The sequence below is a fragment of the Phyllosticta capitalensis genome (assembly GCF_038381095.1).
Source record: "Phyllosticta capitalensis strain CBS 128856 chromosome Unknown BKA78scaffold_3, whole genome shotgun sequence".
Classification (NCBI taxonomy): Eukaryota; Fungi; Ascomycota; class Dothideomycetes; order Botryosphaeriales; family Phyllostictaceae; genus Phyllosticta; species Phyllosticta capitalensis.
The window spans coordinates 2,477,461-2,490,296 of NW_027117441.1; the positions used below are offsets into that span (position 1 = coordinate 2,477,461).

At 53.2% G+C, this 12,836-nt stretch overlaps 5 protein-coding genes across 5 annotated transcripts; 3 read left to right on the plus strand and 2 right to left on the minus strand.

Moving 5' to 3' along the window:
- Nucleotides 1-13: 13 nt before the first annotated feature.
- On the plus strand, nt 14-1,233 carry BKA78DRAFT_309898 (uncharacterized protein). The gene is made up of 2 exons (XM_066888070.1): nt 14-168; nt 250-1,233. The coding sequence occupies exons 1-2, from the start codon at nt 36-38 to the stop codon at nt 948-950; spliced, it is 834 nt and encodes a 277-aa protein (XP_066746938.1). The 5' UTR covers nt 14-35; the 3' UTR covers nt 951-1,233.
- Nucleotides 1,234-1,560: 327 nt separating this feature from the next.
- On the minus strand, nt 1,561-2,799 carry BKA78DRAFT_351323 (uncharacterized protein; the record flags this gene model as incomplete). Its single annotated transcript, XM_066891145.1, has 1 exon — nt 1,561-2,799. One exon carries the CDS (start codon nt 2,797-2,799, stop codon nt 1,561-1,563), a length of 1,239 nt encoding a protein of 412 aa, XP_066746939.1.
- A 3,453-nt stretch (nt 2,800-6,252) lies between these two features.
- BKA78DRAFT_105529 (uncharacterized protein) lies at nt 6,253-6,986 on the plus strand. Its single transcript, XM_066882158.1, has one exon. It carries the CDS (start codon nt 6,317-6,319, stop codon nt 6,875-6,877), a length of 561 nt encoding a protein of 186 aa, XP_066746940.1. The 5' UTR covers nt 6,253-6,316; the 3' UTR covers nt 6,878-6,986.
- Nucleotides 6,987-8,762: 1,776 nt separating this feature from the next.
- BKA78DRAFT_309907 (major facilitator superfamily domain-containing protein) lies at nt 8,763-10,938 on the plus strand. Its single transcript, XM_066888071.1, has 4 exons — nt 8,763-9,006; nt 9,054-9,072; nt 9,121-9,504; nt 9,551-10,938. Exons 1-4 carry the CDS (start codon nt 8,793-8,795, stop codon nt 10,602-10,604), a joined length of 1,671 nt encoding a protein of 556 aa, XP_066746941.1. The 5' UTR covers nt 8,763-8,792; the 3' UTR covers nt 10,605-10,938.
- Nucleotides 10,939-12,042: 1,104 nt separating this feature from the next.
- Nucleotides 12,043-12,825, minus strand: BKA78DRAFT_378413 (ribonuclease H-like domain-containing protein; the record flags this gene model as incomplete). Its single annotated transcript, XM_066892906.1, has 2 exons — nt 12,043-12,285; nt 12,346-12,825. The coding sequence occupies 2 exons, from the start codon at nt 12,823-12,825 to the stop codon at nt 12,043-12,045; spliced, it is 723 nt and encodes a 240-aa protein (XP_066746942.1).
- Between the last annotated feature and the right edge of the window lie 11 nt (nt 12,826-12,836).

Below are 12,836 nucleotides of genomic sequence, written 5' to 3' on the forward strand. Positions count from 1 at the left end.
TCAGCAGTATTTTCAAACATCACGATAATCATGACATGACAACCCACCCGCAAAAAGAACGCCTCACCTTCTACCCAGTGCATTACTTTGGCGAGTCCCCGACGGCCAACAGATGGGCTAAGCTCACTGCGCTGGGCGTTCATGCGCTGCGCCCACCGCCCAATACAGGTACCGACGTTATGCACTCTTCCGCCGAGACCCCCTCATCGACCCACTCCTCGCTGATATTGCCTGTGTGCTCGCTCTTAGATTGCTCCAACTACATCAGTAGTATTAAAACGGGTAACGGTAACAGTCGAATTCCCACGCTCTACCATTTGAACCACCCCATCTCCTACGTTCGCCTCATTGGAACCGTCGTGGCCCTCGATGCGCCCACTCCTACCTTTGCCCTTCTCACACTCGACGATGGCTCTGGCGCCACGATCGAAGTCAAAATCCGACGATTAAAGCCGGACCAACTCGACCAAACGGGTACACACGCCTCGAACACTACCATCCCAAATGTGGACGTCAAAACTAGCAACGGCGATTTTGACGCTTTCGTCGATGGCGACGTCGTTGATATGGGCACGGTCATCAACGTAAAGGCCACCCTGGACTTCTTCCGCGGAGTCACGCAGCTCTTGATGGTCCGGTGCTCGGTGGTCAAAAGCACGGCCGAGGAAGTGCGGGGCTGGGCAGAAACAGCAAAGTACATGCGAGAAACGTTGGCACGACCGTGGGAACTGAGCGCAAAGATGCAGGCAAAATTGGACCAGCTTTACAAACAGGAGCAAGAGCGGGAGGCAAAGTACAAGATGAAAAAGGAGAGGCGACAACAGGCACGGGAAAGAGCCAGGGCGGAGTGGGGGCGGCTTCGCGAAGAACAAGATAGGAAGCTCGAGGAGAGGCGGGAAAGGAGAAGGGAGAGGGAAGAGATTCTGATGAATCGCGGCGCTCTTGTATAAAGGCTCTTGCATTCCAGAGGCAAGGTTGGAGTCTTGATTCGGAATCATTGCTGATTTGCACAATTCAGCTCTTGGATCCAATACTGTACAAACACCAGGCACTTCTGTACATATCCTCCCGCATCGGACATCGCCGCAACAACGAGTCGATTGATAATGTCAACAAACTAGTTTGAAGCCTGTGGTGCGCGATCAACTCCGCATTTCCCGCGCAAGATCTGAATGATGATTGGGCAGGTGAGCCAACGCTCTGTCACTCTGATTTATGAATGCAAGTCTCACCTTTCACTCCAGTGGCACAATGATTATTTTCTAATAGCAATCCATTCCAAGTCATGCTATCTATCAAGAGCAAAAACAAGAACACAACCAGGAGACAAAAGCTATCCCGGCGAAAAGGGCCGGAAGGAGTGTTCAGCCCAAAACCAGCAAATACCAGACGTCCAAGCAATCCAGCCATCAAACCCAGCAATCAAAACGTGTCCAAAGGATTGACGAGAAATTTTTAAACCCACTCTACGAAACTCCCCTGGATATTTCCCAACCGATTCTCAAAACTCCAAGTCCCAAGCGCCTGAAAAAGTCCTGTCCGCACCGTACACTTCTCCATTTAGAAGAAGCTGGTGAGCCAAGTCCACCAGCCGTTGGAGACGGTGTAGACGAGCGAGCTCTCGCAGGTGTAGGAGTCCGAGCCAGAGGAGGCGCCGAAGGGGACGACATCGGTGGTCGGGCTGACGGCGTTGTAGTAAAGGACGCACTGCATACCGATGGCGATGCCGTTCTTCTTGACCGTGTAAGCGTTGAAGCTGCTGCACGGGAGCCAGCTGTTGAGGTTCCACCAGTTACCCGTCTTGCGGTTGAGAGCGACCTGGGCCGAAGCGTACGACGAGCAGACCATGGGGTCAAACGGACCAGGGAAGAACTTGGAGCCGATGCAGTTACCGGGCTTCTTGATGATTCCACCGCCATTGCAAGGCTTTCCGGAACCCCAGGTGGAGCTACCGGGCTGGTTGCAAGTGGGCGGGTTCGACGTGGTCGCGTTGGGCATGCTGTAACCGTCGGATCCGGCAATGACGACGTGGAAGTTGCCCTGGTACTGGCCCATGTTGGTCGCCGACGATCCGTCAATCCAGGAGCCGTACAGAGCGCACTTGAAGTAGATGGTCGACGCGTTGCTGCAGCTGGGGTCGTTCTGCTCGTACAAGGGGTCGCGCTCGACGTAGATGTTGAACGACTGGCAGAGCTTGGTGCTGTCGCAGAAGGCCGCGCATCCATTCACATCGTAGCTGTCGAGGGTCTTGTAGGTCATGTAGGTGTTCAACTGGGTTGAGCCCGTCATGTTCTTGAAAGTCTGGGTGTAGGTGCCGCTCGCTCCCTTGACCTTGGCGGGGGCATTGATGGCATCATTCTGGAACTCCAGGTCGGAAAGGAAAGCCGTGTCTGTGTCAGGAGTAGGCACAGTTCCCGCTCCAGTGGGTCTGATGGAGCAAGTGATGATTGGCGCAGTCGTGGTCGCTGACGTAACAGGGACGACACTGGTGGTTGCGACCACGCTGGTGATGGTGGATCCGGCGCTGCTGATGACGCTCGTGACGGACGTCGTGATCGTCTGGCTGGCGCAGTTTGCATACCAGAAGTTACGCTTCTTCAGCGTGGTGACTGGAGCAGTGGCAAGGGCGCCGGCAGCGCTCGCGGCGACACTCTGAGCATACGCACTAGTAGCGTCCGGAAGGAGGGTTGGGGCAGCGGCCCAGGCAGGGTCAACGGTGATGCCGTTGTCCCTGGCCACCAAAGGCGAGGACATGGCAATGCCGGCAAGGGCTGAAAGGGCGAAAACGGAATTCTTCATTTCGACGGTCGAGGTCTGGTAGTGACTGACTTTGACTTGGAAGGAATGCTCTTCAAAGAGTGAAGAAAGAAAGACTGAACAGAGAACACAAGAGATTGTGGTTGATGCTGATGATGGTGGGAAAGAGAAGGAAACGTCGGCCTTGATATACAAGAGGCCTCGTGGTCCAGGCACATGGCTCTCCATCAATGCCGGTAATAGGGCACTGCAAGACGGCAACGCCGTGGACCTGGACTCCGGAACAGCTTCCAGCTTCCATCCGTATTCTCCAATGCCACTGGATTAACCGAGCCGCTAGAGCATGGCCTGGGACGACTCGAAGGGGGAGCTAAGACGACGCGTTTACCTGATCGGGTACCTTGTGGCTACTCCAGACGGCGCCAACCGCGTTGTGGGGGACTTGTTTCCGCGCAGATATCGGATACGGATTCTCCATCTTTCAGTGGGCTATTTTGAGCCATCGTCATTGCGCGCAGCTTGAGAGATACGAGGGTCCTTGGGAGAAGAGGAGGGTGATTTCACCAGAGACCCTCAGCTTCAAAGCTGCACTACTCGATGTTGATGTCTGCCGAAGTTCCGGGCCAGCTGAAATGCAGAGGCACGTCGTTCCAAGGTTGAGTGTCAACGGCAGGTTCGAAATGCCACCGTCAAAAAACTTCCCACGGCACTTTGCAAGACTTGGACTTGCGGCAACAGGATGTGGAGCGTGGCGTTGACGCTAGCGTTCTGTCCGATAGTCGACAGGTCTGGCTAGATTCTGGAAAACTTCGACTCCGCTAGGGTGGACTCAACCTCATGGTCCCCAGAAATTCTGGACCTGACTTGGAGGTGGTTCTCCGCGGGTCCGATGTGGATGCGGCTCTCACGCTTTTTCGACGAACAAGTCGATGGCGAAAGACTAGACTGCGGTGAGAAGAGCTGGGGAAGCTGGACACCAACGAGCCGCAAGTGACCTCTGCCAGCCATGCTCTTTTTGGCACCAAAGCCGCCTCAGAGCCTCGCACTAAGATACGATCATAGCAATCTCGGCTCTTGGAAGCTGGAGCTCGCGGATGACCGCAGCAGTCGCCCGTCGAGCTCGCGAGGTCAAGGTGTTGGCGCATGACCTTGGTATGGTTCGCGAGATCAAGATGGGTTTAGTGGCCTCGGGTCTGCGTATCCCTTCCTTCCAGTCCACCAGCTGAGTACGACCCAGGCTCGTTTGTGCAACGATTTGGCACCTTCAACGCTCCGTGTCTCCAGGGCTGAGGTTGCGGGGGTTTCCGTCTGCTGTCTCCAGGTCCGCGGGACGAGGCACACCTGACAACTGTCGCCTGTCGCGTGGGATTTCGCTTCAAAGTTGCTCTGAAGGACAATCTCATTATTGCTGCCCTTTGTTTGCTAAGCTGTAAATGCTCCCATCTTTTCTTTTCAAGCTGATCCTCAAGACCTAAGCTCTCATCGGGATTCGGGAAGGTCGCGAACCTTCCACGTCATAAGATTTGATTCATCCGCCCGTGGTGATTGAGGGGGTATCAAGGGGACTACTTCGATGTTGGAACCTGAAACCCTATGGCCAGACGACGCAAGAAAACGTCAATTCGTCTCTCTCCACTCGCACCGTTCCGCAAGTGACCCATAGTGCGATTTCTAAGGAGCTTGTAGGCTGCACCGATGGCAATTTCGAAACTTCGCTGATGCACCCAAAGGAGAAGAGAGAATGAAGTCTATGGGCTGTTGTTGATGACAACAAATGCCATTGACTAACTCCATACTATGGCTCGTTGGTCTGATTGCTGCTTTGAAAATCAAAGCGGTGTCTCATGCAGAGGCATGGATTAACAACATGGATCTTGATTCAGAAAATCCTGCTGGAGCGATTGGCCATGCCACAATTCTTAGATTTCAGAAGTTCTGCATGCTCTCTGAGCCTTTGGGTCTTGATCTCTGCAAATCCTCGGCTTGGAACCTACAGCAGCTATACTCGCGCTTCCATGCATTGTCGAATCCGGTTAGCTTTGCTCTCCGCTCTAATACACGGGTCTCTTGAAGCAAGCAGCTCAACCAAAACATGCCGATTGTCTTCCCAAAAGCTTCTCCTTTTCACCTCTTCATGATTTAATCATTCAAGTCCACGTTGCGGCCATGAAATTCTCCCAAATGGGGAAGCTTTCTCGGTTCTCCCCAAGAAACGACATGAATACCCAAGGCAGCTTACTTTGCCGCAGTCGCCATGTGCCTTGATGATGACGACCAGTCAATCACGGCTGGAAACAAATCCACCGGGCAGTCTCCAACAGTGGATTGGTCACTCGCTGACGTTGACGTCGGCAGTCCTTTCGCTTGATTGGAGCTTTGCTTTTGGTACACACCTCCAGGATTTGGAAAGGCAGCGAGATAGAGACGGAAGCCTTACGGACAGATTTGTGTTCCGGAGGGTGCGATTGGATCCCAGCCGGTCGGTGACTGGAGCACATCATCCAATCATGTTCGCCAAACTCTACGACTCAGCACAAATCAACCTTTTTTTTTGGTATCAGTGCATGAAATCAAGTCTCGATGGACTGACGCGGCCGGTGCTTTGCTTAAATTCCGCTAGGTTCCGCAATCCTCTTTCTCCCCTCCCGTCTTTTTGGAAAGACTCGCAGTCTTCAGCGGTTGCAAGAACGAATTCTTTGCCAAGTTGCCAACAGAATTACTGTCTCCAAGCCTACACCCTTCGAATCTTCGATCATGGCGAGTGCAAAGGGATCCATCGGTAAACTCCCGGGCGAACTCCAGAATCAAATATTCAAACGACTGGACTATCCTTCCGCCGCTTGTCTTTCCTCAACCAGTCATTATTTCAGAAAAGTTGCGAAGCCAACGGACAAAGAGAGAGTGGAATTCCTCCTTGCTCTTGAGGTCGAGGAAGAAAACATCAACCGCAACTTGTTCTACTGCTTCTTATGCTCTCGACTGAAACATATCTCTGAGTTTGAGAAGAAGCAAACCTCCAAGAGGCGCAGAAAGACTGGTAGAGAGGCAGAAAAAAGGTTCTGCATGAATTGTGGCCTATGGTTCTTCTACGGATATGGGTACATCGCCTCGCCACAAGGGAAGTTCACGCCATCTTCTCAAAGGTGGCTATGTCGCTGCAAACCGTCAGTGCAACAAGGCATTTTCTGTCAACTCTGCCACTGCTGCGCATACTGTCGGCGTATCGGCGGCTGCATACCAGAATGCGTTGATTACAAGAGGGGGAATTTTCTGGAACCCCCGCCTCTGTACGCAAGAGTGCGATGGGAGCCTACGGATCGACCTACGACTCAGCAGTAGAGGACGTTGTTGAAGACAGAACAGCTCGACCTACTGGATACTTCGATCGACACTTCAAGCTGCAGTTTCTCAAACATTCGATCTTTGCAAACTTGGAATTTTTTCTCGACCTCTCAACATATAAGACAACTTCATGAAGAGCTGCACCCTCATTTGGAATTCCGTCAACAATTTTTCCTTATCCGTCGCAAATGTCCCGAGTGGTCCCTTTTTGATCTCGATGCGAGCAACGCCTCTTCATCGTCGCCGGCCCCAGGGGCAAGGCCACGGTCCTCCAGTTTTCAGTCACAATCCTTTCTCTGTTCTGGATCCAATTTCGAATGTAGAAGTCTCTTTCCCCACGTCACGAACTGAATCTTGGCCGAAAAAGAATAAAAAGACAACCAAAGTAAATGCGACCGACGAGTGGCAAACGACTACCGAGGCGAAGATCAAAAGTACTAAGGCCACTGTCGTGAAGTCGAAGGACGAGGAGTCGGAGGATGTGACGCCAGTTGATTTGACGCCAACGGAATTGGAGGCAACGGAAGCAGAGGCCACGGACGTGGAGGCTCCGACTACCCAGCAAACAGACGACAAATGCATCTTGAGCGAGCTTCCCGGGGAGCTTCAGAACATGATATTCCAGTACCTGGACGACTACTCCCGTATTTGCCTCGGCGCAACGAACCGCTACTTCCATCGCGTTGTCGACTTGACAAGGGAAGAGAAGGAAGAGAAAGCCAGGTGGATCTCCACTTTGGGATGGAACTACTTCGCCTGTTCAATGTGCTTCCAGTGAAAATATTTCTCCAAATTTGGAAAGGCACAGACAAACAAAAAGCGTGGTCATAGGCGATCTCAGGCTAAAAAACGCTTCTGTATCGATTGCGGGCTAGAGTGGAAGTTGTACAGCAGTGGCAACATTGTCGACGCGTACTTCAATGAAGAAATCAGTAAGTCGAAGGTTCATTGACGACCACTGCCGCAAAACCAACATGCTAGCTTTGTACGAAACGCTGATCGTGTTGACAGATGGGGTATCCTTCAAAAACAGTTCGGGCTGGGAGCCGACGTTACGTGGTTCGGATTATTGTGCATGGTTGAACGATTCCTTTGGAGATCCCTTCGGCCAAGGCGATGGCACACTCGGGTGATCATTTCAACTGCTGGTGGAGCCGATTCTTTTCAGTTTGAACGTCATGACTTTCGTGTTGGAAATACTTTTGTTGGTATGTTTGCAGGGAGGACTGTGTGCGCATGCTCAGGGGCGATGTTCTTATTGGACTACTATCAGGTCAGCTTTTCGTGTCCCCGAATTATCAGAAAAATTTCGATGCATAGTGGTCGTTGTCGAAATAGCTCAGGCAATATGCTCCCCCTCTGATGGGCTTCAAAGTAAGCAAATGCAGACTGGATGTATGGAAACAATTCAACCGTCGGGTACCAAGCTTTAGGGCGCCTTCGAGATGCGAGCGATTGTAGATATCTGGGATGTGTGTCTGTCGCGGGACTGGAAGCGCTGGGGAACGAGCTGGGATCAGAAGAGCTTCTCGAGCGGAACCTGCCCTGTGTCTTCGCTGTCCGGAGAATTGAGACGTTTCAATCAGGCCATCAATATTGATGAGGTCTTTACCTGAAGATGACTGTTTTCCGGGGCGGGTGGTTGTGTACTGCCGCTTCGGGACTTGGTGACGTCAGTGGTCATTGTTCGGGACGAGGATGCTGAAGTGACAAAGTTGGCTCGAAAATGTAGGCTTGAAGGCAGGCAGCCCTATTCCGAGCCCATGAGCATCATGCCGGCCTGTCGTGTGCATGTCCCATTCCATGATGCAATGTGTTGGTGTTGAGCTGGGTTGACTGCCGACCCCGACATCCGGGCGGCATCGGTCCGCTGATCCCTGCGGCAATCACCAACTGCCTGCTCGCCTTCCCGACGATTCCAAAACTGCAACATCTGCGACCCGGACACCAACCAGGCACACAGCAACCTCTCGTCAGCTGCGACATCGGCTTCCTACCGCTCTTTGGGGCCGCATTCGAGCGTTCAAATCCACTGCGGCGCGGAAACGCTGCAGCACGTCAGCACGCTGGATGATAAGAGATGGGAGCTGTTTGCGGTTCTGCAGCCAGCTCTTCGAGCGCTACGCGACGGCAGCAATGGCTGAGACAACGGTAAAAGGAGGATTGCAAACCAGCTGAGAAAATGCCTCAATGGTCACATTTGGCTTGCGATTAAAATCTCCTTCGACTTTGCGGCGTTGGCCTCGTACTTTGGGGCTTGCGTGCAATGGACCATCAACTCTACTTCCCGTGTTTCGTTCCCGAAGCTCACTGGCGTGACGGTGGGTCGAGCTACGGCCAAGTCCAGCACAACATGAAGATACGCGAAACGACCTGCAAACAGAACAAAATACTGATTGGCTGTCGACTCTTCAAAATACCAACACAAACCCGAACCGGCAAAAATCCCTGAACCCGGGAGCCCTACCTCGAAAATCCAGCGCCCCGGTCGATACAAGTTGCCGTGCCGGTTGCCCTCCATGCCTCCAGAGTGGATCTTTGGCCGCGCTGCTCAAGCTGTGTCTTTGCGAGGGTGGCAACCTGGGCCTTGCTGACCGCTGGGGAAACTGGTATACTTAATGGCGGCGTGACCCTGATGATCCTTCGTTGTTCCTCGCGTTACAATTTTTCGAGTCCAAGTACGGTTCGGGGCCATGGATGACGAAAAGCGTACCACTCCTTACGAACCCACCACTGATAATGGCTCAGCTCCCCAAGAGCATCTCCCGGATCCTGGAGACCTTGGACCTCATCTCGACGATGACATTCCGGACAATATGGTACTCGAAAAAATCGACTGGGCCGACGACCCTGCCAACCCCCACAACTGGAGCTTTGCGAAGAGATGTTTCCATACCTTTGTACCAAGTAAGCCACCGCTGTTACACTGATTGATACCTGCTAACGAAGACCAGCAAGCATCGCATTCATCACGTACGTCGATACCCGAGTCGCTCGCGAATATGCACTGACACAAATCAGAACCCTTTCGTCCTCCATATACGCCCCCGGTCGCACCCAGGTAATGAATGAGTTTGGCGTTTCGTCAACTGTCGCCATATTGCCATTTTCTTTTTACACTCTCGGCCTGGCGTTTGGACCTCTCATCGCGTCTCCGTGCAGTGAAAACTTCGGTCGGCGCGCGGTATATTTCTGTTGCACGCCTATTTTCGCCTTCTTCACTCTTGGTGCCGGGTTCTCGCAAGGCATAGTTGCATTGATTGTGTGTCGTTTCTTCGCTGGTTGCTTTGGCAGTCCAGCCGTTAGCGTTGGAAATGGCAGCATATCGGATGTGTGGGCCCCGCATGAACGCGCAGTGCCAACTGCCCTGATTGTGTGCGGGCCCTTTTTGGGACCTGCCTTTGGGTGAGTCCACCCCACCTCTGTGCTCGAGCATTACTGACAAAAACAGACCTCTGCTTGGAGGCTTTGTTGTCGAGGGAAAGGACTGGCGCTGGACGCAATGGGTCATTCTCTTCTTCGTTGTCGCCTTCCTGACACCTGCGTTTTTCATGAGCGAGACGTACAAGAAGCAAATCCTGAAGAATCGCTCAAAGAAGCAAAAAGGAAACGGCTCCCAGCTACAGCGCACCGAAACAGCAGCATCGCGCGCCTCCAAGGCAGCGCAAGGGATTCAAGTCCTGCTGATGAACACGCTCGGCCGTCCAATCCACATGCTTTTTACGGAGCCCATAATCGGTCTCTTCAGCCTCTACGTCGCCTTTATCTTCGGAGTCCAGTACGCCTTTTTCGAGTCTTCCGCCTACGTGTTCGAAACCTTCTACGGCTTCTCCATCGGCTCGCAGGGCCTTACGTTCCTCGGCCTCGCTGCCGGCTGCGTCATCGGCTTCACGACCATCACGACCAATAGCATCCTCTTCGACCGTCCGCGCGCCGCCCGCTGGCGCGCCCAGCAAGAAGAGCAACTCGCGCTGCAAAACGCCAGCAATCGCACATCTGCAACTCAAGTCGACGCGCCCGTCGATCCGAGCGCTTTGGAATCCGGCGTTGTCGAAGCCGTTCACGCCAAACCAGTCCGCACCAGCTTCAACCCGCCGCCCGAATTCACGCTCTACATCGCATACCCCGGCACCATCATCCTTCCCATCGCGCTATTTCTCTTTGGCTGGACAGCGCAGAACCGCGTGCACTGGATTGTGCCCATCATCGGCGAGGCGCTCTTCGGCACTGCCAACTTGCTCATCTTCATGGCTTGCACTGCCTACCTGATGAACACGTACGGCCCGCGCTACGGTGCCAGCGCCATGGCAGCATGCTCGCTGCTGCGTTACATTCTGGGCGCCGTGTTTCCACTTTTCATCTTGCAGATGTACGAGAAGTTGGGCACGGGTTGGGCGACGAGCTTGCTGGGCTTCGTGACGGTCGCCATGGCGGTCATTCCGTGGTGCTTCATGCGTTGGGGCACATGCCTGAGGAGCAAGAGCCAGTATCCCTGTGAGGGATGAGGAGATATGACCTTTGTTTTACACGATCTTTCTTTGGCGTTTGGATCTTTTCATGATGGTTGACGACAGGGACGAAGCATCAGGGGCATCGCATGAGGATGGTGCATCATGTTTGAAAAAGACGAGGAGCATTTGAACAAGCAGGAAGACAAAACGCAAAACCCCGTAGTAGAAGCTACAGACTAGACCTATATACCCCAGCAGCACCTCCATAATTTACTAGTAATACAGCCTCTTCGCCCACGGCCTCTCCCACCCACCAACTCACCCCTGAAATCCCCTTCCACCACCACACTCCAAACAAACCATCGACATGTCGTCCAAACAACCTACCGCCACGATTTGCGTCTCCCCTGTCTAGCCCGCCCGTCCCGTTGGTCCTGAGCCTCGCTTACGCTGCCCCTTTGGGACTATGCGGTCGATCCTTGGACGTGCCTGATGAGTGTTTATCCGGATGGCGCTGGACCCGCTTGCGGGGTCGCCTTTTGTGGGGTAGGGTGTGGGGAGGCGCTGGCGAGGGGGTTTGGGCGTGCGAATGTCGAGTGTGTGGTTCTGCAGAGCGACAAGAATGGTGAAAGTGAAGGGACGAAAGTTGGAAGAGTTGGCTAGAGTGGTGGGGTGGAAGGTTTCATTTCAGTCGACCTGATATATTCCCTCTCCATCCCCATGTCTCCCGTTGTCCCTGCATCAGTCCCCCATGCCTATTCCAGTTTCTTGGACGCGAATCCCAAGATCTAGCGTGCAGTGCCGCTGTACGCGCCGTAGATCAAGGCAGGGAAGGCAGATGAATTCTCCACACCTTTTCGGGTTTCCATTTCCGCATCAACCCAGAGCTTTGGGTACAGATCAATAATGCCTTGCAGGCAGAGGTCGATCACCCGCCGTTCGCTTCGTACCGACTTGCCTGGCGGCGCGCTGTGCTGCCCTGTTTGATCATCGCTTGCCCTGACTAGCGTGTTGGCTTGGTGTTTACCTGGCTGATCATTTCGCGGACCGAGATCCTTTGGAATGGATCTCGCATGCTTTTTGAAGCTAAAGTCGGATCAGGATAGATCGCGGAAATGGCAGGTGCTGAGATCATAGATGCGGAGTGATGTTGAGAAACTCGCCAGCATTGGTAACCAATCAGTGAGATAGGACAGAGCTTTCATTATCATTGAGTAAGCTCTGTCATTCCTAATAGCTCAGACTTCAATGCCATTAGAACTCGTACTTTGCACACGTTCTCCCCCAAGCTCAGATATTCAGAAATCGGCTTTGTGGAGCTTTCATAACCCACCCGCCTTGCATTCGCAAACTTGTCTCATAACTCGTCCTGTTTTTGTTTCCTTCGGTCTCTGGTAGTGGAAACGGCTGTGCAATGCTGCCGTAGGCCTCTGAAACCCATGTCAAGACCAAGTATTGTTCTGCCAGCCGCGACCCCGTCTGCCTTCCCTTTTCAGTTTTCTGTGCAGTACTCTACCACTTGGTACGTATTGACAAAGGTTTGTCTGGGAGGTCCTTCATCCGCGCGGGCGCCGTTTCCTGCAAGGTCGTCGGCTTCTTGGTTGTATTCTCGCGGAACATACCAGAGCCCGATTGACCAGCCGAGGTTCTCGTATTTAGTGATGGTCGCGTCGAGCTGGCGGAATTCTGCCTCGTCGCGGATTGGGTAGCCCTTTGAGTTGAGGAAACCGTTGGCCTGTTTTCGAAAGGTGTTAGATATCGTCAATGCCATAGGTCTATACTCGAAGAAACCGACCTTCCATTCCGGCAGGTTATTGATGACACCCTGTACGACGCTCTTCGAGTCTGTTGCGATCACAAAGGCTTTGGTCGTTTTTTGTTGAGACCAGCAGTATTTTTTGGGCTTCTGAGAGATCGCTTGTGCGGCTTGGGCGATTCCTTGGGTGACTGCCAGCAATTCGGCCTTCTGACTCGTCCTCTCTCCAGGACCAGTGAACGAGTATGACCATTTATCGTGAGGGTTCTCTCCAACAGCGACGCCGAAGCCGGCCCTGGCATTGCCTGTCCCATTGTTGAGGCATGAACCATCAGTGAAAATCACCGGTAGCTTGTGACAGAAGGACCGGTCCCAAGCAGATTGTATGAAGAATCGACCGCAACAATCACACACGTCAATCGTTCCGTCGTAATTTACGACACCCCATTCGTATTCCCAATCGTAGTAGAATTCGCGTTGGCTGATATTGGCGCCATCCGGCCATTTCAGGCTTGGCATCGTGCGTGTCG

Coding starts and splice junctions, on each gene's coding strand:
- BKA78DRAFT_309907 (XM_066888071.1), top strand. CDS start 8,793: ATGGATGACGAAAAGCGTACCACTCCTTACGAACCCACCACTGATAAT. Junction 9,505..9,550: donor TTTTTGGGACCTGCCTTTGG/GTGAGTCCACCC, acceptor TGACAAAAACAG/ACCTCTGCTTGGAGGCTTTG.
- BKA78DRAFT_309898 (XM_066888070.1), top strand. CDS start 36: ATGACAACCCACCCGCAAAAAGAACGCCTCACCTTCTACCCAGTGCAT. Junction 169..249: donor GCGCCCACCGCCCAATACAG/GTACCGACGTTA, acceptor GCTCGCTCTTAG/ATTGCTCCAACTACATCAGT.
- BKA78DRAFT_105529 (XM_066882158.1), top strand. CDS start 6,317: ATGCGAGCAACGCCTCTTCATCGTCGCCGGCCCCAGGGGCAAGGCCAC.